This window comes from Pelophylax lessonae (assembly GCF_965119305.1).
Source record: "Pelophylax lessonae genome assembly, chromosome: 3".
Classification (NCBI taxonomy): Eukaryota; Metazoa; Chordata; class Amphibia; order Anura; family Ranidae; genus Pelophylax; species Pelophylax lessonae.
Genome location: NC_138770.1, coordinates 557,469,530 through 557,492,452, shown reverse-complemented (window position 1 = coordinate 557,492,452; position 22,923 = coordinate 557,469,530). Strand labels below are relative to the sequence as shown.

Below are 22,923 nucleotides of genomic sequence, written 5' to 3'. Positions count from 1 at the left end.
AAGGAGCGAAATCGTGTAATTTCAATTGAAGATTCTCAAGTTGGACCCATAATTGAGCATCTGTGCAGAAAAAAGCAAGCCCAGGTTTCATATTAAGGAGGTGTTTTTTTTTTATATACAATATTTATTCTAATAAATTATGTAATAGAATCTATTATTTGATACTGTTTCTTTATTGCTGTTATATACAGCTCACTGATCAGATCCAATGTCCTGTTAGCTGTAGATCTGACATTTTTTTCAGGTGTTCCCTGAGATCTCAAACCTTTTGCAAAGGGAACCCGAAAGCAAAAAGGTTAAGAAACACTGGTTTAGACTCTCGCAATGCAGATAAGATGGTCGCACTTGTAGAATTATTCCCAGCTCTTTGCTATCAAATGAAGCTAGCTCTTGAAGGGCACTGTTTAAGAATTATCAGAATCACTTAAAGAATATTATTTCTAAAAAATAATTCTGATATTTAAAGGGCAAGGGTTAAGGCAGGTCCCTGGACTGCAACTGCAGACAGATATACCCCTTAAGAACAAGTCCAACACAAAGTTACCACCAGAAGATACTACACCCCCATCTCCCCTCCCATATGTGTGGATATGGCCAAAATTAAGATGCCAAGGGGGCAACAGAGCCCGCACTGGAAGAACCAAATATCGAACACCCTGAAGAAAAGTATGCACCAGGAAGTGTGTGGCCAAAGGTCGTTGGAAAAAGACCCCAAAGGCCGATACCTGGCCCTTGATGATACTCAAGGCCAATTTCTGTTCAACATCCCAGTTGAAGGAAGGTTAAGATCCAAGCCACAAAGAAGGAGTGAGGATGAACCCCAAAAGACTCACACCATGCAATGTACGTCTTCCACGTACGATGGTAGATCTTCCTCGAAGTAGATTTCCTAGCTTTTACCAACGTAGGAATTATAGACTCAGACAAACCTCTATCCCTTAGCAGCTGGCGTTTTACATCCAAGCCGTCAAAGCCAGCGACTGTAAAACAGGATGGTAGATAGGTCCTGGGGACAGCAGATCCTCCTTGAGAGGAAGCTTCCAAGGAACGCCGGTGACCTGCCGCACTAGATCGGTGTACCAAACCCGGCGAGGCCAGTCCGGAGCCACTAAGATGACCAGAATCCCTTCTGCCTCGACCTTGCGTAGAAGTCGGAGCAGAAGCTTGAGAGGAGAGAAGGCGTAAATCAGAGGATACTGACCCCACGGGGCAACCAGCACATCTGTGGTGTCCACCAGTGGATCCCTTGACCGAGCCACCAACCTATGCACCTTTCTGTTGAGCCATGACAACAGATCCACCTCGGGGGTGCCCCACCGGAGATACAGCTGGTGAAACACCTCTGGATGAAGAGACCACTCCACTTGGTCCAGCATCTGCTGACTAAGGTAATCCAACTGCCAATTTCCACCCTGGGAATGTGTACGAGAGGGCTGGAACGGACCGCTCTGCCCACCTTAGAATGCCGTCTACCTCCACCAGGCACACCACAGCCACAACCATGGCATTTTCCGATTGAATGCGCACTGGACATCCCTGAAGATGATCCGTCCAATGATCCAGACACAGTATGATCGCTCAGAGTTTCAAAACGTTGAATGGTAGTCTGGATTCTTCCAGGATCCAGATCCCCTACACAGAATGCTTGCCGAGGATGCCTCCCCCGTGGTGACCACTGTCCAAAATAACGGGAGGAAGGCTATTCCCAGCCGAAGCACCGGAGAGCGAAGCCACCATATCAGGGACTCCTTTGTTCCCTGACTCAGCTGGCCCTGATTGTCAATATACTGTGGGGTCCTGTCCTTGCTTAGAATCTCTCTTTGCAGGGACCTCGTATGGAACTGTGCCTCAAAAGTAGATGCCATCAGGCCCAGCACCTGCATGCAAGTCAGGTGTGATGACCACCTATTGGACAGCAGGAGACAAATTGCAGTCTGCAATTTCTGGACTTTGTCCAAAGGAAGGAGCACTCTGGCTACGGCCGAGTCCAGAGTCAGGGCCAAATAGTCCAGATTTGTGGACGGAACCAGGGCAGACTTCTGAAAATTCAGAATCCAGTGAAGCTCCCACAGAGTTCGTATTGTGATCTCCAGGTTCTCCCCCAGAGCAGAGGGAGATCGTCCAAGTAACCCAGTACTGCGATCCCCCATTGGCGTAGCAAGGCTAGCACCGGAGCCAAAACATTTGTGGAGACCCGAGGAGGGGAGGTGAGATCAAAGGGTAATGCCACAAACTGATAATGCTCCTCTCCCACAGCAAAGCGCTGGTGACTGGCACATATTGGAATGTGAAGATAAGCATCCTTGATATCTATAGAGGCAAGGAAATCCCTCTGTCACAGGGATGCCACCACCGTTTGTATGGACTACATTCTGTACTTCTGTACCCACACAAAGCAGTTTAGCGCCTTGAAGTCCAGGATTTGTCACGCATTGCCTTCCTTCCTGGGGACTGTGAACAAATTTAAGTAAAAACCCTGAAAAGATTCCAAAGTCAGAACCAAGACAATCACCCCTTGAAGGAACAGGTCTTGTACCATCCCAAGCAGACCCTGTAACCGGTCTGGGGACAGGCGCAGGTTGAAAGGAAAAAACCTTGCTGGGGTACAAGAGCGAAACTCGATCTTGTAGCCGGGCGAATGGCTTTGTGGACCTACTTGTCTTGTACCTGGGAAGTCCACGGTCTGGAAACCAGAGAAGATGTCCCCCCCACCCCCAATACGGATGAGGGTCAATAGTCAAATGTTGAGGCTTCGCTTATCCTTAGTAAATATAAAAAATCAAATAGTCCAGATAGAATCAATAAATATGTGTAAACAAGGCGACAGTCTAAAGTGCTAGTAGTGTAACATGGGACTGCACATACAGTGGTGATCGAAAGTTTGGGCACCCCAGGTAAAAATTTGTATTAATGTGCATAAAGAAGCCAAGGAAAGGTGGAAAAATCTCCAAAAGGCATCAAATTACATATTAGACATTCTTATAATATGTCAACAAAAGTTAATTTTATTTCCATTATTGACACTTTCAAAATTACAGAAAACAAAAAAAATGGTGTCTGCAAAATTTTGGCCACCCTGCAGAATTTATAGCATGCGCTGCCCCTTTGCAAGGCTGAGACCTGCCAGTGTCATGGATTGTTCTCAATCATCGTCTGGGAAGACCAGGTGATGTCAATCTCAAAGGTTTTAAATGCCCAGACTCATCTGACCTTGCCCCAACAATCAGCACCATGGGATCTTCTAAGCAGTTGTCTAGAAAACTGAAAATAGTTGACGCTAACAAAGCTGGGGAAGGCTATAAGAAGATAGCAAAGCGTTTTCAGATGTTAATATCCTCTGTTCGGAATGTAATTAAGAAATGGCAGTCATCAGGAACAGTGGAAGTTAAAACAAGATCTGGAAGACCAAGAAAAATATCAGATAGAACAGCTCGCGGGATTGTGAGAAAAACAATTCAAAACCCACGTTTGCCAGATCTTTCTGGAGGGATCGTGCAGTCAGACACTGGAGTTGTGGTACACTATTCCACTATAAAGAGATACTTGTACAAATATGGTCTTCATGGAAGAGTCATCAAAAGAAAACCTTCTACGCCCTCACCACAAAAATCAGCGTTTGAACTTTGCAAATGAACATATAGACAAGCCTGATGCATTTTGGAAACGAGTTCTGTGGACCGATGAGGTTAAAATTGAACTTTTGCAAAAGTACATTTGGAGAAGAAGGGGCACAGAATTGAATGAAAAGAACCTCTGTCCAACTGTTAAGCATGGGGGTGGATCAATCATACTTTGGGGTTGTATTGCAGCCAGTTACACAGGGAACATCTCACGAGTAGAAGGAAAAATGGATTCAATAACATTTCAGCAAATTTTTGATAGGAACTTGATGCCATCTGTGAAAAAGCTGAAGTTAAAGAGAGGATGGCTTCTACAAATGGATAATGATCCTAAACAAGCCTGAAATCCACGGGGGATTACATCAAGAGGCATAAACTGAAGGTTTTGCCATGGCCTTCACAATCTCCTGACCTCAACATAATTGAAAATCTATGGATAGACCTTAAAATAGCAGTGCGTGAAAGACAGCCCAGAAATCTCAAAGAACTGGAAGACTTTTGTAAGGAAAAATGGGCAAAGATACCTCAAACAAGAATTGAAAGACTCTTGGCTGGCTACAAAAAGTTTACAAGCAGTGATACTTGCCAAAGGCGGCAGTACAAGATATTAACTCTGCAGGGTGCCCAAACTTTTGCAGACACAATTTTTTTTCTTTTCTGTAATTTTGAAAGTGTCAATGATAGAAATAAAATCTAACTTTTGTTGACATATTATAAGAATGTCTAATCTGTAATTTGATGCCTTTTGGAGATTTTTCCATCTTTCCTTGGCTTCTTTATGCACATTCATACAAATTTTTACCTGGGGTGCCCAAACTTTCGATCCCCACTGTATAAACATAAAGGCTTATGTCAAGAAAAAATTAAGTGAATGAAAATCTTCAAAAGACTTTCAACACCACTAAGTGCATGTGCTAAAACAAATAGAATACAGAAAATATATCATAGACATATACATAAGGTACCGTATATACTCGAGTATAAGCCGACCCGAGTATAAGCCGAGGCCCCTACTTTTACCACAAAAAGATGGGAAAAATGATTGACTCGAGTATAAGCCTAGGGTGAGAATGCAGGGCGGCGGGCATGGTGCAGGAGAATGCAGGGTACTGGCATGGTACAGGAGAATGCAGGGTGGCTGGCATGGTACAGGAGAATGCAGGGTGGCTGGCATGGTACAGGAGAATGCAGGGTTGTGGGCATACTACAGGAGATGCAGTGCTGTGGGCATGGTACAGGTAGACCATGCCCGCAGCACTGCATCCCTTGTAGTATGCCCGCAGCCCTGCATAATGGCAGGTAGTGCAGCAGTTTGCCTTACCTTCATTTTAAAAATGGCGCCAACACGCCATTGCGCACGCGTCGCCGCCGCTCGTATACTTTCGGCTATTCCCGGCCTCTCCCGAGCAGCGGCGCGTGCGCAATGACATGTATGCGCCGGGCGGCGGCCATTTTTAAAGCTCAAGCACGTCGGAGCGGCCGGGAACTTTTTTTTTTCTTGACTCTAGTATAAGCCGAGGGAGACGTTTTCAGCACAAAAAAATGTGCTGAAAAACTCGGCTTATACTCGAGTATATACGGTATTCAAAAAATGATGCACCACTAAGGGGCTTAAAAAAGGGCAGTGATCCAAAAAAGATTTTCTTGCAGCGTGTGGGTGAATCTGTGCAGTCAATAAATAAAACAAAAGCCCAAATCTAAAAAAAAACATTTGCAGCATAGATGAGAGGAGTGGTATTAGTCCCAGGAAGAATGATGATCGCTGTGTCGTGCAAACGATGGAAACCAGGGCCACCACAAAAAAAAAACAAAAAAAACAGGGTTATACAAAAACTTGGGTGCTGGTACAAGCAATAAAAATATCTCCTAAGCATCAGAACGTGGCACTTAGGTCAGATTGCGATGTGGACCCACAGACTGTTGTGAACAGTACATTGGGGGACATAGATAGGGAACAGCGCGCAAGCTGCAAGCATGCGTTCCACCTGCTACTTCAGCCTCGCGACCAATGTGCATTCCAAATTGACACGTTTCGTCACAGGGTGTGACAGCTTCAGAAAATAGAAATGGAATGGAAATTTTTTCTTGACATAAGCCTTTATTTATGTTTATAGCACTGAACTGTTATTAAGTGTAACTGTGTGCCCGTACAGGCAAGCAGATACAATCTGACAGGAAGAACCAATTAACTAGTACGTTAAGAACCACAAGCCGACAGCCGCAAAGGATGTCAAGATTTGTAGTTCATTCACACACAGACCTGTGTGAATTAATGATGCGGCCATGTAAGCTGTGCCCCGCTGATTTAAAAAAGTGACAGTGGTTGCAGCATCTGGAACAGGTTACATGTTCCCAAAGGTGACCTTATACTAAAAGTAAAAGGGGGTCTGATCAGGAGCCTATTGCAGACTTTTTGTCCAGCATTGGGCAAACCTACAAAAAACAGGATGCAGAAAGCACAATGGGTCGTCTAAAGAAAAGAGCACAGCAGAAACTGTTTTCCCATGCTCTGTCAAAAAAAAAGAAAAATAGTCCTAAAAGACATCAGAAGAGAGGAGGTGAGCATGCAGCTTGGACTCCCACTACTGTGTCCAATTCATTCTACGGTGAGCTCTATAAAACAGATTTTTTTTTTTTTTTAAAACCAAAGTCACAAAAAGAATTTGGAAAATACAAAAAGGAACTGAAAGCACAATCATTCATGTATCTAAAAATGCAAGTCATAATATGCTTATTTATCCAACTATAATAAAACTTTGTACAATTTTTATTTTTAGTCCTGGTTAAAATAAATACAAAACCACTCTTTTTTATTTGGGATTCTACCAGGACACACTTCCTGTCCTAGAGTAACACCACTTATTCACTATAGTGTATGTATGGAGGAGCAGTGTTGTTACCCTAGGATCGTATGTAAGGACATTGCAACACCTCCTCTGCTCCAAGATAGAAGGAAGGGGTTCTGTAAATGGTAGATTTAACAGACCAAAAAGGAGCAAATAACAGCAGTCCATGTTAAGGGTTTATGTACACTTTAAAAAAAATAGTGAGCTGAATTAAAAAAAGGTTATCTTCCTGTAGGATTCATAGTTCTGATAGGACATGCTTCTTCACAATGGGCAGTAACTTCAGCTATACAATAAATTTCCACCAGCTCCCATACAAAGTAATAGCATTGTATTATACATTTATAAAAAAGTCACACAAACCAAGCTCTGGAGAATTTGGGAAGGTAAGGTAAAAGGCACTATGTACATAGTAACAGTATGCAACAAGACAGACATGAATGCTGGTTCACAAAAATACCATATATATTACTTAAAACCACTAAAATCTTAATCACATACAGCTGAACGGGTGCTACTTTTTGAGGAATTTAAAGATGCATTGCTATATGTTATTTGTAATGTTTATACAGGTCTCTAGCTTAAAAAAAAGAAAAAGTCTTCAACATTGTGATGGAAGCATTGCAGCAGCTTGGCAGTGAGCTCCTTTTAAAGTCAGGAGAATACACAGTTTGTGGACTACATATCAGTAACAGAAATTTATTTCCTCGTAGGCTTGTTTTCCAGAAGTAGTATGACAAGTCTGTTGCGCAGGGATTTTACTTTATTTGTATACATCATCTGGTAAGTCCTTGTGAGTTTCTCGCGCAGAGCTTGGAGGGGCGACGGGCTGTGACAGTCAGGGATATTCAACAAGGTATTGAAAAATTCTACCCACAGCTCCCCATTTGGCAATCTAAAAAAAATATAAAATACATTTTCAATTTAAAGATATAGACACACACCTCTTTAATGAACCATATTGGTTAATATTGTGCAAGTAGGAAGAAAAAAAAGGGAGAAAAAAAAATCTGCATATAGAAAATTCAAGGAAACAGGAGGTGTAGCAGACAGAGAAGAGTATAAAAATAGACAAAAAGGAGGCCAAACACATTATCAGGGCTGCCAAAGCACAGAAAGTGGAACAAATTGCTAAAGGAGATTAATCCTTTAGCTACATTAGTGATGGAAGGAAAAAATACAATGGGATTACTAAAATTTAAACTTCCCACAATACTTCTGTTGAAGGAGACCTGGATATGGCAAAACCATTTAAACCATTACTTCTGTTCAGTCTTCTCAGAAATATATTGTGAAAGCAATAACAAGTTGTGGAATCCTATTGGTTCTAGTAATGAGGGTAATTTCTAGGATTTCTAGAGACAGCGGAACCGGCTCAATTAAAGATTAACAAAGCAATGGGCCCTGATGGTATTCACCCCAGAATTTCAGGAGAACTTGGAGGCATATTTGTTGGACCATTAATGGATCTTTTTAACCGCTTGCCGACCATACAACTTGCATATAAACAGTGGCAAGGCGGCCCTGCTGCTCAGGATCACATATCTAGTACGTTATTCTGCACTTCCAAGCCTGGGGTATGCGCGAGCCGCTGGCGGCCCACTCAGATTATACACAGCAGGAGCTTATCGGTGGGTATAGCGAACTATGTCCGCTGGCACCCGCCGATGCTTCAGTACAATGGCAGAACGGCGGTCTGTCTAAGTAAACAAGGCAGATCCCCATTCTGTCAGTACAGAAGGCATGGATCCTGTGTCTTTGCAAAGCCAAGGCAACGATCCATGCCTTCCTCTAGTACAAGCACCTCCCCCCACAGTAGTAAAATACCAGCTAGGCACAGTTAACTCCTTCCCAGCCATTGTCATTAATATAATGACCGTGCATTTTTATTAGCACTGAACACTGTATTCCTTTCACTGTTCCCCAAAAAGTGTCAATTAGTGTCTGATTTGTCCGCCACAATATTGCAGTCCCACTATAAGTCGCTGATCGCAGGTATTACAAGTAAAAATAAAAATAACCCATAGTTTGTTTGCGCAAACCAATCAATATACGCTTATTGGGATTTTGTTTTACCAAAAATATGTAGAATAATTCATATTGGCCTAAATTTATGCAGAAACTTGATTTTTTCGATGGATGTGTTTTATAGCAGAAAGTTAAAAAAAAATGTTTTTATTTATTTTTTCCCAAAAATGTAGGTCTTTTTGTTGTTTATAGCTCAAAAAATAAAAAACTGCAGATGTGATCAAATGCGACCAAAAGAAAGCTTCATTTGTGGGGGGAAAAAACAAAACAAAAAAAACGGACATCAACTTTATTTGGGTACAGCATTGCACGACCACACAATTGTCAGTTAAAGAAACACAGTGCCGTATTGCCAAAAAATGGCGTGGTCATTGGGGGGGGTATTGGCAGCAATTTTCCAGAGGTCAAGTGGTTAACCAATCTCTTCTAACAGCAGGAAAGCTCCCTATGATTGGCGGACAGCTAATATTGTACCCATCCACAATAAGGGCAAGAAAGTAGAGGCTGGCAATTACAGGCCAGTGAGTTTACCATCAGTTGTAGTCAAGTTAATGGACTTAAAGTTAATAGTCCCCTGATGAAGTCATGTGGTACGTGACATAATGCCTAGGGTGGAATCTGAGGGATTGCGGAGTGGAGGTGCCTTCATACCAGGAAGAGTAATGTTTTAATGAATGCAGTGGAGTTTTATTTTATGTGTAAGCATAATTTTACATGGATAAAAATGGTTCTATATGGCTTTTACACTATTGGGGGCATCCTCTTCGTTTCCACATGGCACGGGAGCAACCAACATCGCGGGTAAGGCGCTCTTAAAAGGGACCAACACACTTGCCCTCCAGAAAGTACATACAACAGGATTCAAGCACCCTAGTAAGAGGGAGGTAATACTACAGGATGTTCTTCACTGGATAAGAGCAGGAGATCACAAGTTAGATATGATTACGCAGGCGCTGTAACAGATCATTAAGGTGGGAGCACAGAGTTGACAGGAAGTGGTAACAAAAGCACCTCAATAAGGACTGCGCATTAGTTAAAGGCGACAGGTCACTTTATTCCTATATGAACTGACATTTTTGATGTTATGATCTGGCATGATTGACATACAGTGATATATTGCATGATTATTTATAAATACGTTTATGCATTATTTCATATTGTATTTGGTATATTGGCGTTTTGTATGCTATCATTAGGTGGTAGCACTGCACTTATCTCCATCTAATACTTATATGAATTGTAGGAATTAATTGTAGGAATACAATTGTGTGCATGCAGCAACCATAACTGTTCAACATGCACAGTTTTCCATACATACATACATACATACTACCGTTAAAAAGTTTGGGGTCACTTAGAAATGTCATTTTTTGTAAAGAAAAAGCACTGTCTTTTCATTAAAGAGAACATTAACTTAATCAGAAATACCATCTAGACATTGGTAATGTGGTAAATGACTATTCTAGCTGGAAACTGCTGATTTTTAATGAAATATCTACATAGGTGTACAGAGGCCCATTTCCAGCAACCACCACTCCTGTGTTCTAATGGTACATTGATTGTGTTGCTAATCATGTTAAAAGGCTAATTGATGATTACAAAACCCTTGTGCAATGCTAGCACAGCTGAAAACTGTTGTGCTGATTAGAGAAGCTATAACACTGGCCTTCCTTTGAGCTAGTTGAGTATCTGGAGCGTCAGCATTTGTGGGTTTGATTATACTCTCAAAATGGCCAGAAAAAGAGAACTTTCTTCTGAAACTCGACAGTCTATTCTTGTTCTGAGAAATTAAGGTTATTCCATGTGAGAAATTGCCAAGACCCTGAAGATTTCCTACAATGGGGTGTACTACTCCCTTCAGAGAACAGCACAAATGGTCTCTAACCAGAATAGAAAGAGAAGTGGGAGGCCCCGGTGCACAACTAAGCAAGAGGACAAGTACATTAGAGTCTCTAGTCTGAGAAAAAGACCCCTTACAGGTCCTCAACTGGCAGCTTCATTAAATGGTACCCGCAAAACGCCAGTCTCAACGACCACAGTGAAAAGGCGACTCCAAGATGCTGGCCTTCTAGGCAGAGTGGCAAAGAAAAAGCCATATCTGAGACTGGCCAATAAAAAGGAAAAGATAAGGATGGGCAAAAGAACACAGACATTGGACAGACGAATCTAAGTTTGAGGTGTTTGGATAACACAGAAGAACATTTTTGAGAAGCAGAACAAGTGAACAGATGCTGGAGGAGTGCCTGACGCCTCTGTCAAGCATGGTGGAGGTAATGTGATGGTCTGGGGCTGCTTTGGTGCTGGTAAAGTGGGAGATTTGTGCAAGGTAAAAGGGATTTTGAATAAAGAAGGCGATCACTCCATTTTGCAACACCATGCCATACCCTGTGGACAGCACTTGATTGGAGCCAATTTCCTCCTACAACAGGACAATGATCGAAAGCACACCTCCAAACTATGCAAGAACTATTTAGGGAAGAAGCAGTCAGCTGGTATTCTGTCTGTAATGGAGTGGCCAGCGCAGTCACCAGATCTCAACCCTATTGAGCTGTTGTGGGAGCAGCTTGACCGTATGGTATGGAATTAGTGGCCATCAAGCCAATCCAAATTGTGGGAGGTGCTTCAGGAAGCGTAGGGTGAAATTTCTTCAGATTACCTCAACAAATTTACAGCTAGAATGCCAAAGGTCTACAAGGCTGTAATTGCTGCAAATAGAGAACTCTTTGATGAAAGCAAAGTTTGAAGGACAAAATTATTATTTCAAATAAAAATTATTTCTAACCTTGTCAATGTCTTGACTATACTTTCTATTCATTTTGCAACTCCTTTGATGTATAAAAGTGTGAGTTTTCATGGAAAACATGAAATTGTCTGGGTGACCACAAACTTTTGAACGGTACTGTGAAATGGATAGAGATTATATATATATATATATATATATATATATATATATATATATATAAATAAATAAAATATAGTGTATGAAATGGTTACCCGCAGAGTATTTTAAGTTAACGAGTGCAGGGGTTAATCACACAAATTAATGGAATCACTCCGGAAAAGGTTCATTGTTTACTTAAAAACACACAAATTGCTGGACCCAAAGCAGCATGGTTTTACTATTCTGGCAGATCATGTCAGAATAATCGGATTACATTTTTTTTTTACTAGATTACCAATGTTTTGGACCAGGGTGGTGCTGTGAACATAATAGATCTTGATTTCAGCAACGCATTTGAAACAGTTCCACATAATGATCTAATACTAAAGTTACAAGCTAGTACTTAACCCTTGGGTGGTTCAGTGAATCTGCAGTTGGCTAAAAGATAGATACCAGAGTGTGGTCGTAAATGGGGTTCACTCAGAACAGAGCCCAGCCACTAGTGGTGTCACACAAGGCTCTGTACTGGGTCCTGTTCTGTTTAATCTGTATGAAAAGTAAAATAACTAAAAGGTATGTTGGGCAAGGTATGTCCTTTTGCTGATGAATCAAAAGGTGTGTAATAAATAGGGATGACATTCCTGGAGGTGCCTGTAACATAGAACGTGATCTGGCATTGCTGGAAGATTGGTCAAAGCAGTGGAGACTAAATTTCAATGTTCCTAAATGTAAAAGAACGCACCTTGGGAATAAAAATCCCTTGAGAGAGTACAGTATTTGGGGGGGGGGGGGGGGGTTGACAGTTTTGGCCAGCACTACAGAAGAAAAAGGAGGATGATTGCAAATTGAGCAAACATTGTTGCCAGGCAGTTGGAAAAGCAAAAAGAATTGAATTCTAGGATGCATCACTAGAGGATTCACCAGCAAGAGGAAGGAGATTCTCATTCCTCTTCATAGATCTTCAGTGAGACCTCCATTAGTATACGGCGTCCAGTTTTGGAGACCTCAAAGATATTGATAAAATAAAGAGACGGGTAAAAAAAATGGTGAAAGGTCTGATGGATAAAAACATATCCGGAGAGACTTCAGGAACTTAAAATGTACAGTCTGGATGAAAGAAGTTAAAGGGGAGACATAAACATTTAAATACATCAAGGGGGTGATTCAGGTTTAAGAGGGCAGGATTTTGACATGACCTCAAACTAGCAGGAGGAAAGTTCAAAACTAATCTTAGAAAGTTTTATTTTACTGAAAGAGTATTTGATGCTCGGAATAGACTTCCAGCAGAGGTAATGAGTCAGCCAACAATAAATGGTTTCAAACATGCTTGGGACAAACTGATCTATACTCAGACAAGACAACGATAAAAAGTGAACACAGGAAGGCTCGATGGACCACTTGGTCTTTTTTCTGCCGTCACTGTTCTGTTTAGATTAATAATAATAATAATAAAACCCAACAGACCGTCTAAAAGTTCCTTCTGTCTTCCAAGCACCACACTCCTCATGGACTTTCATGTAGTTGCCAAACAGCATGCAGTAAACTGTTGCAGCGATGCCAAAGTAGTCTGTCTGGAAACAAAGAAGCCAGTAAAATTGTCAGTGCTTCATTTGCAGTATCAGATGTAGGTAGGCATGTATTCTTTTATTACATGTACACACACTCACAAAAAGAGCAGTTCTGAAAACGGGATAATATGCTCTCATACAAAGAACAATTTCAGACTGAGAAGCATCAAAGCCAGCTTAAAACAATGAAGTGCCATGACTTTACCACTTGCTGACCAGCCACCGTACATATACTGCGGCAGGTCAGCTCTGTCCAGAGAAACGACGTACATGTATGTAATTTCGCAGGACAGCTAGTAGGGGCACGCGCACGTGGGAGATTGGCCACAAGGGGAGCCAATCAGCGGGTCCAGCGGACACGATGTCCGCCGGACAACCGCGATCAATCCCCGTGGAGACAGAACGGTGGTCTGCCGATGTAAATATGGCAGACGACTGTTCTGTTAGTAATGAACACAGGAATCCCGTGTTCCTCCAGCAAGGCCATCCCCCACACAGTTAGAAAACACCCCCTAGGGACACATTTAACCCTTTGAGCGCCCCTGGGGTTAACCCCTTCCTTGCCAGTGTCGTTCGTACAGTAACCGTGCATATTTTAGAACTGATTACTGTAGTAATGTCACTAGTTCCCCCCAAAAGAGTCAAAAAGGTCAGTTAGGTGTCCAATCTGTCTGCCGCAGTCCCGCTAAAAATCGCTGATCGCCGCTATTACTAGTAAAAATAAAAATGACACAAAATCTTTCCCCTAGTTTGTAGACGCGATAACGTTTGCGCAATCCCACCTCGGGATTACTCGGCCTCTCCATCTGTGTCGGCGGCCTACGTGGCACGTCCGCACGGCCCCAAGGGATGCGCATAGCCAATGACGCATGCGCACCGGCGCGACCGAGTCATGGACCACGTCACACGGCGTCACGCAGCGCGGTTCTGCGCATGCGCGACTGCCTTTATAAGGTCGGGGAACGCTCCTAGGCATTCAGTCTTTCTCTTTTTTTTCCACTTTTGGGTGGAACTCCGCTTTAACTAAAAAAGCTGAAGTTAATAGCGAATTGGCTACCATGCACAGTTGCACCAGATTTTGCACTCTTCAGTTTTACTAAATCGACCCCATAATGTTAGCCTGGAAGAGATAAAACGCTATGAGCAAAACAGACCGAAAGAAAAAAGGTAGACAAAGCTAAGAAGTCTAATCCAAGGGCTAGAGGAATGCTTAGAAAAATTAATATTCTGCAGAAGGTTATTTCCTGGTTAACCTGTCATGGAAGCCTTCTATACCCTACAGTTAAAAGATAGAAAAATAAAAGTCCAACAGTATTTTGCAGATCATAACTTCCAGTTTCATTTTAAATAGGACCTGGGTGCATACCTGATAGTTCCAGGGCTTATTTGTCAGCATTTCCACGCACTGAAAGCCAGAGGTATCACACTTTACTTTAAAAGCTGTTCCTTTTGGGAAGAGGGTCATATCTATGCTCTGACCCAAATCAATGAGAGCAAGTCCATGTGATACCAGATCCAGTGTACACGACTCATGATCTATAAAGCTGGGAAGCACAGAAAATGGTATTGTCAGATATATAAAAGAGCTAGAATTTTGTACTGCAATAGAGCGCACACGCGTGGAAATAAAATATTTCACATTTATAGCTTAAAGTGAACCTTTGCCCAGATCATGCATAATAAAGTATTTACATAGTCTAAACAAGCAGTAAAAGCACTTTAAAAACAAGCCCCAATTCATCTTTGCATCTATTAGGCACTGTGAAGGAATAAAAAAAAAAAAAAAAAAAAACCACACAAGAGGATTTTCCCCTTTACGTGTAAAATCATATTTTCAGAGTACATTACACAACACCTTTATAGAACATTGGGTTATAAGGCTGCCTTCAAAGTTATGAACACTGGCAAACAAAGCTGTAAGGACAGACCTATATAACTTTCAACAAACCTCAGTTTGGTACAAAGCATTAATAGATGATCATAAGCAACAAGGGAGGGATAAGACAAATGTTTTCTAAATCCTACATTACAGGTCACATGCATTTTAAAATACAAACATAGAACAGAGGTCATGGGACTTTAAACGAGGCAGGTCACTAACTGAAATACAGATATATAAAATCAAAATGGTGATTTTTGCACATTCAGTAATACAAATACAGTATCTCACAAAAGTGAGTACACCCCTTACATTTTTGTAAATATTTTATCATAGTTTTTCATGTGACATCAAGAAATGACACTTTGCTACAATGTAAATTAGTGAGAGTACAGCTTGTATAATCAGTGCAAATTTGCTGTTCCCTCAAAATAGCTCAACACACAGCCATTAATGTCTAAACCGCTGTCAACGGTTATACACCCCTAAGTAAAGATGTCCAAATTGGGCCCAAATTAGCCATTTTCCCTCCCCGATGTCATGTGACTCGTTAGTGTTACAAGGTCCCAGGTATGAATGGGGAGAAGGTGTGTTAAATTTGATGTTATCGCTCTCACTCTCTCATACTGGTCACTGGAAGTTCAACATGGCACCTCATGGCAAAGAACTGAGGATCTGTAAAAAAAAAAAAAAAAAAAAAAATTGTTGCTCTGCATAAAGATGGCCTAGGCTATAAGAAGATTGCCAAGACACTGAAACTGAGCTGCAGCACAGTGTCCAAGATCATACAGCGGTTTAACAGGATAGGTTCCACTCAGAACAGGCCTCGCCATTGTCGACCAAAGGAGTTGAGTGCATGTGCTCAGCGTCAGATCCAGAGATTGTCTTTGGGAAATAGACGTATGAGTGCTATCAGCATTGCTGCAGGAGGTTGAAGGGGTGGGGGTCAGCCTGTCAGTGCTCAGACCATCCGCCGCACACTACATCAAATTGGTCTGCATGGCTGTTGTTCCAGAAGGAAGCCTCTTCTAAAAACGATGCACAAGAGAGCCGGCAAACAGTTTGCTGAGGACAAGCAGACTAAGGACATGGATTACTGTAGCCAAGTCCTGTGGTCTGATGAGACCAAGATAAACCTATTTGGTTCAGATTGTGTCAAGTGTGTGTGACAGCAACCAGGTGAGGCATACAAAAACAAGTGCGTCTTACCTACAGTCAAGCATGGAGTGTCATGGTCTGGGGCTGCATTAGTGCTGCCAACACTGGGGATCTACAGTTCATTGAAGGAACCATGAATGCAACATGTACTGTAACATGCTGAAGCAGAGCATGATCCCCTCCCTTCAGAGACTGGGCCGCAGGGGCAGTATTCCAACATGATAAATTACCCCAAACACACCTCCAAGACAACCACTGCCTTGCTAAAGAAGCTGAGGGTAAAGGTGATGAACTGACCAAGCATGTCTGCAGACTTAAACCCTATTGAGCATCTGTGGGGCATCCTCAAACAGAAGGTGGAGAAGTGCAAGATCTCCAACATCCAGCAGCTCCGTGATGTCGTCATGGAGGAGTGGAAAAGGACTCCAGTGGCAACCTATCAAACTCTGGTGAATTCCATGCCCAAGAGGGTTAAGGCAGTGCTGGAAAATAATGGTGGCCACACAAAATATTGACACTTCGGGCCCAATTTGGACATTTTTACTTAGGGGTGTACTCACTTTTGTTGCCAGCGGTTTAGACATTAATGGCCATATGTGGAGTTATTTTGAGGGGAAATTTACACTGTTATACAAGCTGTACACTCACTACTTTACATTGTAGCAAAGTTTCACATGAAAAGATAAAATATTTACAAAAATGTGAGGGGTGTACTAACTTTTGTGAGATACTGTAAATAACATCAGTTTCCAGATATTATATAGACATATGTAAAAAGAGCTAAAACAGAAAAAATAATATAATACAATTCATAAGTTAAATAATATTTAATAGAAAGGTACATGAACGATCTCTGAACAGTATATCTCTGTTCTATGTTTGTACATACAATTAGGGATGGAGGCACATCACTGTGTATTCTGCAGATCATAGTCTTTCCTACATGCATTTAAAGTCTTTGGCCATTGGGAAGTCCAGTCCAAATGAAGGGTGTACAGCACTGCAAACAAATGTCAATAGGCCCATGTACCACATGGGGTCAATGAAAGGATCAAAGGAATTCACAGTGTGGCTTGAAATGACTTATGACTAAAATTGGCATCAGAAAGAAGAGGCCTGAAAAAAACAATACTGAAAAGCAAATGGAGGCTCTCTGGTGGAATAATCTCTGCCAGGAAATCGTATCCTTTACACCGTAGGCTGGAACGAAGAGATGTCCAATGCATCTGAAAACCCTGCTGGGTCTTTCAGAAATAACAAAAGGGTAATTTTGACTGTCTAAAAGCAGCTGTTATGGAAGTTTGAACAGCGTGTATGGCATCAGGACAATTAGAGAGAAATCTTAGGATATCTGTGAGCAGGACATAGAAAGGGAAGCACAATCTTCTAGTTCAGGTGGAAGGAGGAAACTACCTTAGCAAGAAAGAAAGCCCTAGGCCTCAAGGCAGCTTCCCCTTGTGAAACACCAACTTCTGGCACTGTAAAGATACAGGATAAGGCTACCAACTCTTGCAGAGGTGATCACAATGAGAAAGTCAACCTTATAAGTGAGGGTAGACAAGGGATATCATGTAGAAGTTCAAAGGGTGTTTTTTGCAAAATCAACAGAATTAGGTTGAGATTACACACTATAGAACACAGAGTGATGTGAGCAACATCCTCTGTATATGCTTTCTTCATTAAAAAAACAATAAAATGAGGCAAGTGTCCAAACCTGACATTTACAGTAATGGTACGCAAGACCAAAAAGCTGGTCTAGACCAGACTAGCGAAAAAGAATTCATCCCAAGAAGAACTTTCAGTGATAAAAGTCACTGGCTTGGCACCATGATAAACAAGGAAAATATTTTTCTTCAGCTGGATTTGAGGTTTTAGTCAAGGTGGAGGGACTTAACAGTTCCAAATATCAGTAAATTTTGGCACAAAAACTTCAAATTAGCATGACAACGACCCAGAGCATACTTCCAAATCAACAAAAGAATGGCTTTATTAAAAGATCAAAGGTTATGGAATGGCTTCACCAGAGCCCTGACCAGAATTCAAATGAAAATCTGTGGGGTGACCTCAAGAGGGCTATGCATAGTAGATGACCTCACAACCTGACAGATTCTGGCACATTTTTGCAAGGAAGTGTGGACAAAGACTCCCAAGGCAAGATATGCCATGTTGATAGATTCTGACCCTAAAAGACTGAATGCGGTTGCACAATTAAAAAGGTGCTTTAAATAGTCGTTTGTTCTTATTTGCAAAAGAGTATAGGTCACACTAATGGTGAAAAAAAAATTCAGAACTAATTTATCTTGGTCTGATTTTTCAAAAGATCTCAAAAACCTGGCATTTTTACAGGGGTGTGTAGACTTTTTTTCAGGCAGCCCAACCAGCTTTACTTACGAAGTGAGTCTTCAAAGACAGAGTCACACCTGGGGTTGTGCCAAGGCTCTAGACCAGAAAGCACTACTAACACACAGTACGGTCTGGAAGACGCAACAATGCACTAAAACATTTCTAGGCTAGCCCCATACTTCCAGTCAGGTCTTGGTAAGGCCTCCAAAAGCCATCGCTGAGGAAAGACTGATCCAGATAGCTGCTATATAGAGACCAACTCAAGCAGCTGTGTAGAGATCCTGATTGAAGTCACCGAAGAAAACAAATTGCACGAAGAAAGGAAGAGGTAAGCAAAAAATACATTAGACTGTGCAAAGCTGAAGAAAAAAGTGTTTAACTTCAAAGGACACTAGCAAAAACATGCCAAGTAGAGGAGAGGTTAAATTGAGGCTGATGTTAAACTGGTTTGCCAATGTGCGGTTTCCTGTAGACGGCAGTATAACTAAACTGTTACTAAATTCCTGTGTCCCTTAATACAGGTAGTGATATCTGAATACTTTTGTGGAGAACAGATCTTGCAGCCTGTTGGCCTTCTAATGTAAGCAAACAGCAGGAGCTTCTAAGCTGTCAAAAACCAAGTCTTTGTTATGATCTTCGATAATGAATTCACATTTAAAGCAGCTAGAAAGGTTAGGGACAGCTCATTTTAAAAGCTCTTTTAATGCTTGTTAAGCATATTTAAAATAGTTTAATGTGCATGGCCTGGGAGCAAAAACTTAAACTAAATATCCAACAGCGCTAAAGTACAATGGGCATTACCAGTAGTCCCATAATAAAAATCATTTTGAAGGTTTTCTTCTAGTGTCATTCCAGAAGCAGCTCCTCCATGAATTCTACAAGTAATGTAAAGGCCTTGCTGCCCTCTTCAGATTGCGAGGATCATTAAACACAATGGCTACAACAAGAACACAAGAGGGGGGCGCACCAGCCTTATGAATTACCATAAAAACAAATTTTTAAAAAATAAAGAATTCCAATATACTCCCAAAAGGAAAAAATAATTAGGCACATCAAAGAGAGCCAGTAACTGTTCCAAAAGCAATGCTCTAGTGATAACCATCAAGTAGGAGTGGAACTTATGTGTTTCAAGGGCAGAACCCTCTTCATCAAAGCTAACTTGATAAAAGAGGGTTCTGCCCTGGAAACATGCAAGCATCACTACCAGTTGATGGGCATCACATGGGCATTGCCATTAGATCCATTACTAGATTTTATTGAGGTTTTCCCGAATTATCCCTACCTGTGTGAGTATATTGTAACTCTTCTGTTTAAAATAAATCATTTTTATGGTAATACACTTTAAAGCTTTGGGAAACAACATGGACACTTATAGCAAACCCTTGAAACACATGTTAAGCTGAAAGCCAAAAAAAAAAAAAAAAAAAAAGAGAGCTGGAGGAAGAAGAGTATGCACTTGTATATAAAATGACTCAACAGCCAAACAATCATTCTCCAGCTGACTTTGGTGATAGTGGTAGCATGAGCACTGGTCAGCCCCTAAATTAACAATTTCATTTGCCAAAAGCATTTTAAATAAGGGGTAGTTCTTAAAAAAGAAAAAAAGGTTTTTTTTTATTAAACCTGTGATTATAGCTCTGGTGTAAAAGCTTACTTGCATTTGTTTGTAGTGTATGTGACCTAACCATATTGCTTTTTATTATTCAAACTTTCTAATAAAGAAGTATTGAAATTAAAAAGGATCCTTACCTTTAAAAAGGCACTTCTGCTGTGGGCTCCCCTCTCTCTGTCCTACTTGGAAGGATGAACTGACTGTTGGATGCACGGCCCCCCCATAACCTTATGACAATCAATTAACTGAAACAGCTCAGCTTGCCCAACCACACATACGCAGTCTGCTTTTGTGACAGTAACTAAGCACAGTATTCTGCAAGTGGGAGATAGCAGACAGCACGTGTGGTTAGATAACCTGTGTTCTCATAGTACTTGATAGGTTGTATAAAAAAGAGAATTGATGCTCCTGCACTTGAAGGGTTATTATGCGACTTGGATAACTGGAAACCCGACTCAGCTGGTATTCTCATCTTCCTGCTGTGCTGCCACTCTCATTTTTTTCTTTTTATACTTGATAGGTTGTAACTGACTCCAACAGCAGAAAGAAAAAAAAAAAAAAAAAAAAAAAAAAGAGAGGGAGAGCCCACATTGGAAGCAGATTCAGAAGTAAGGATCACTGGGGGATAGTTTTATAGATATATAGATATGCAAATTCCACAACATCAGCCCTCATCGAGATCTCTAACCACTTTCTCTTGCAGTGCGGGATGCAAGATGAAGGCACCTAGGAAAAGGTTTGAGCATAGTATTGCCTCATTAGTTATACATCTAGGAGGTGATTTATAAGCTCAACGGTTTAAGTTTAAAAGCAGTTTAAAATATATAGGCAACAAAATGGATTGCTTTAATGCACAACTCATACGCTTGCAAAATCAGTCTGACATCTTGTGGATGCAAAGGGAGTTGCATCTATGTGTGTCCTAATCAAGATTGGAATCAGTCAGTGAAGAAATGTGTGTTCATACAATCATTATTGCCAAGTTCTTTTCCAACAGTTTCGTACAATCTAATAAACAGGATAAAATAAATAAATCAAATCAGAAAACTTACTTTTCACCAAGAGCAAAGTTATCAGGTTTTATATCACCATGGATGATGCCAATATTATGTAGCTGTTCCACCATATACAGGATATTGATGGCAAAATACATGACTAATGGCACAGGCATCACCTTTTCTGACAATTTCTTGTAGAGATTAATAGCATTCTAGAAAAAGCAAAATGAGTGAATTACCACAGTGAGCCATTGTTTCAAAAATCCAAAGGGCATTACGATTACATTAACAACTTAAACTAGTCTAGAAAGCTTACAAGTGTTACAATTACTAACATACACACAGCAAAAACATAATCAAATGAGTTCCATCCTAAAAATTAACTTTACAGTATCAGTTAGAGTAAAACAACCTGAAAAAGAATTGCATAATCAATATTTTTTTGTTTCACTTACCTTGTTTTTAATGAAAATTAACTTCCCTTCCTTCCTCTTCCTCCTTATGCGACCACGCCCCCCGACGTCACTTCCTCCTTTGCATTGCGTCCTGAAGACGAGTGTCATCAATCCCAGGATGCAATGGGAATGGCCGGCCGCTGCTATCATTGATGATCGCAATCTACAGCGCATGCTATGCTTTGTTATGGCTTTCCTTTCTGGCTCAGCCCACTCATTTCTGATGGCATCTGAAATGGTCTGATGCACCGGAAAGGTGCGACACTTAGGTTCACCTAGGCCTGCATACATCCTATCGTGCAGGGATAGCTCCTTCTTTTCTTCTTCTAAACCTAAGGTGATATAAACCGCTTTTAAGAGACAGTCTACCTGCTCCAAGGACAGCTTATATTTAGAGGGTATGTTTTGAACCCCTTCCTCCTCTTCTTCCTCTGTTTCTTCTTGGAATGGGAGGGGGAATTATGCCTAAGGTAGGAGGAACCATTTGTGTTTCCACCGAAGGAACTGATTGGGAGCCCTGAGAAGAGTGTGAGGCTGATGGCTGACTCAAGGCAGGATCCTGTAGGGTTGACCAGAAAGATTGGATGGTAGCATCCAATTCCTTCCTTACAGATGTGATTAAATCGCCACATGCTGAAGACGCTTCTTTTACCAAGGAATCAATACATCCCTGGCAGAGTGTCTTTTTCCAAAGTTCTGACAACTTTGTTTTGCATGAGGGGCATTTTCTCTTAACAACTGATTCAGAACATTTAACATGGAAAACATGAAAGAAACACAAAATTCTTTCTGAGTCAGCCTATACCTCAGGGGCACCTAGGTGCACAGGAAGACATTAGGTAAGCCCCATGTGCCCTGATAGACTCCCAGCCTCCAGGGGGGGAAAGCAAAAAGAGAAGGAGAGAGACCCCACAGTAAGCCAGGCAATTCACAGTTACCTCTTACATGGGCCTTGCTGGTGCCTGTCCCACTCGCTGCAGAAGCTGTCTCCATCGCTGGCAGCGTATCCTGTGGCTTTCGGTACAGGTTCCAGAGACCAAAAGTGCACCTGCGCTGGACCAGAACCGGAATAAGCACCAGCTTGCTCCTCCCCTCTTCCCCTGCGGCCGGCAGAAATGACGTCATACACCCCATGCCCGAGCGCTTCCCCGCCCGGAAACCTTACTTCTGGCCAGACGAGCGTCACTCGATCCAGGTAAAACAGCGGCAATTTAAAATTTTAAGCAGCGGTGGGAAAGGAAAAAAAGGCCACACCGCCAGCCAGAATTGCAATCCAGGGGCTACACTCCGAGGGTTCCTGGCTCGCCTGAGCACTGAAAGGGAAGAGGGAGCCCATGCACTGCAGTCGTCGCGTGAATGGGAGGAAGCAATGTCTCCAAAAACAGGGTAAGGTGGACGCAGGGAGCCCGGTCTCTCAGGACAGCACATTAAGAGCCCCAGACTCCCCACACAGGTGTTCCTCGGCTGGAGGAAACACAAAAACTGATGAATGGTGGGAGAAGCCTCCTTTTGAAATCTGGTGGATGGAGTGTTTC

The 22,923-nt window shown here is 41.7% G+C and overlaps 1 protein-coding gene across 1 annotated transcript in view; it reads right to left on the bottom strand.

Moving 5' to 3' along the window:
- Positions 1-7,165: 7,165 nt before the first annotated feature.
- BUB1 (BUB1 mitotic checkpoint serine/threonine kinase) overlaps positions 7,166-22,923 on the bottom strand; it is a gene marked incomplete at its 3' end in the record, with an annotated part of 111,631 nt that continues 95,873 nt past the window's right edge. The window contains exons 22-25 of the mRNA XM_082252468.1: positions 20,988-21,145; positions 14,310-14,487; positions 12,840-12,946; positions 7,166-7,361 (exon numbers count right to left, since the gene is read on the bottom strand). Of these exons, the coding sequence (XP_082108594.1) occupies positions 7,166-7,361; positions 12,840-12,946; positions 14,310-14,487; positions 20,988-21,145 (639 nt within the window). The remainder of the gene's footprint in view (positions 7,362-12,839; positions 12,947-14,309; positions 14,488-20,987; positions 21,146-22,923) is intronic.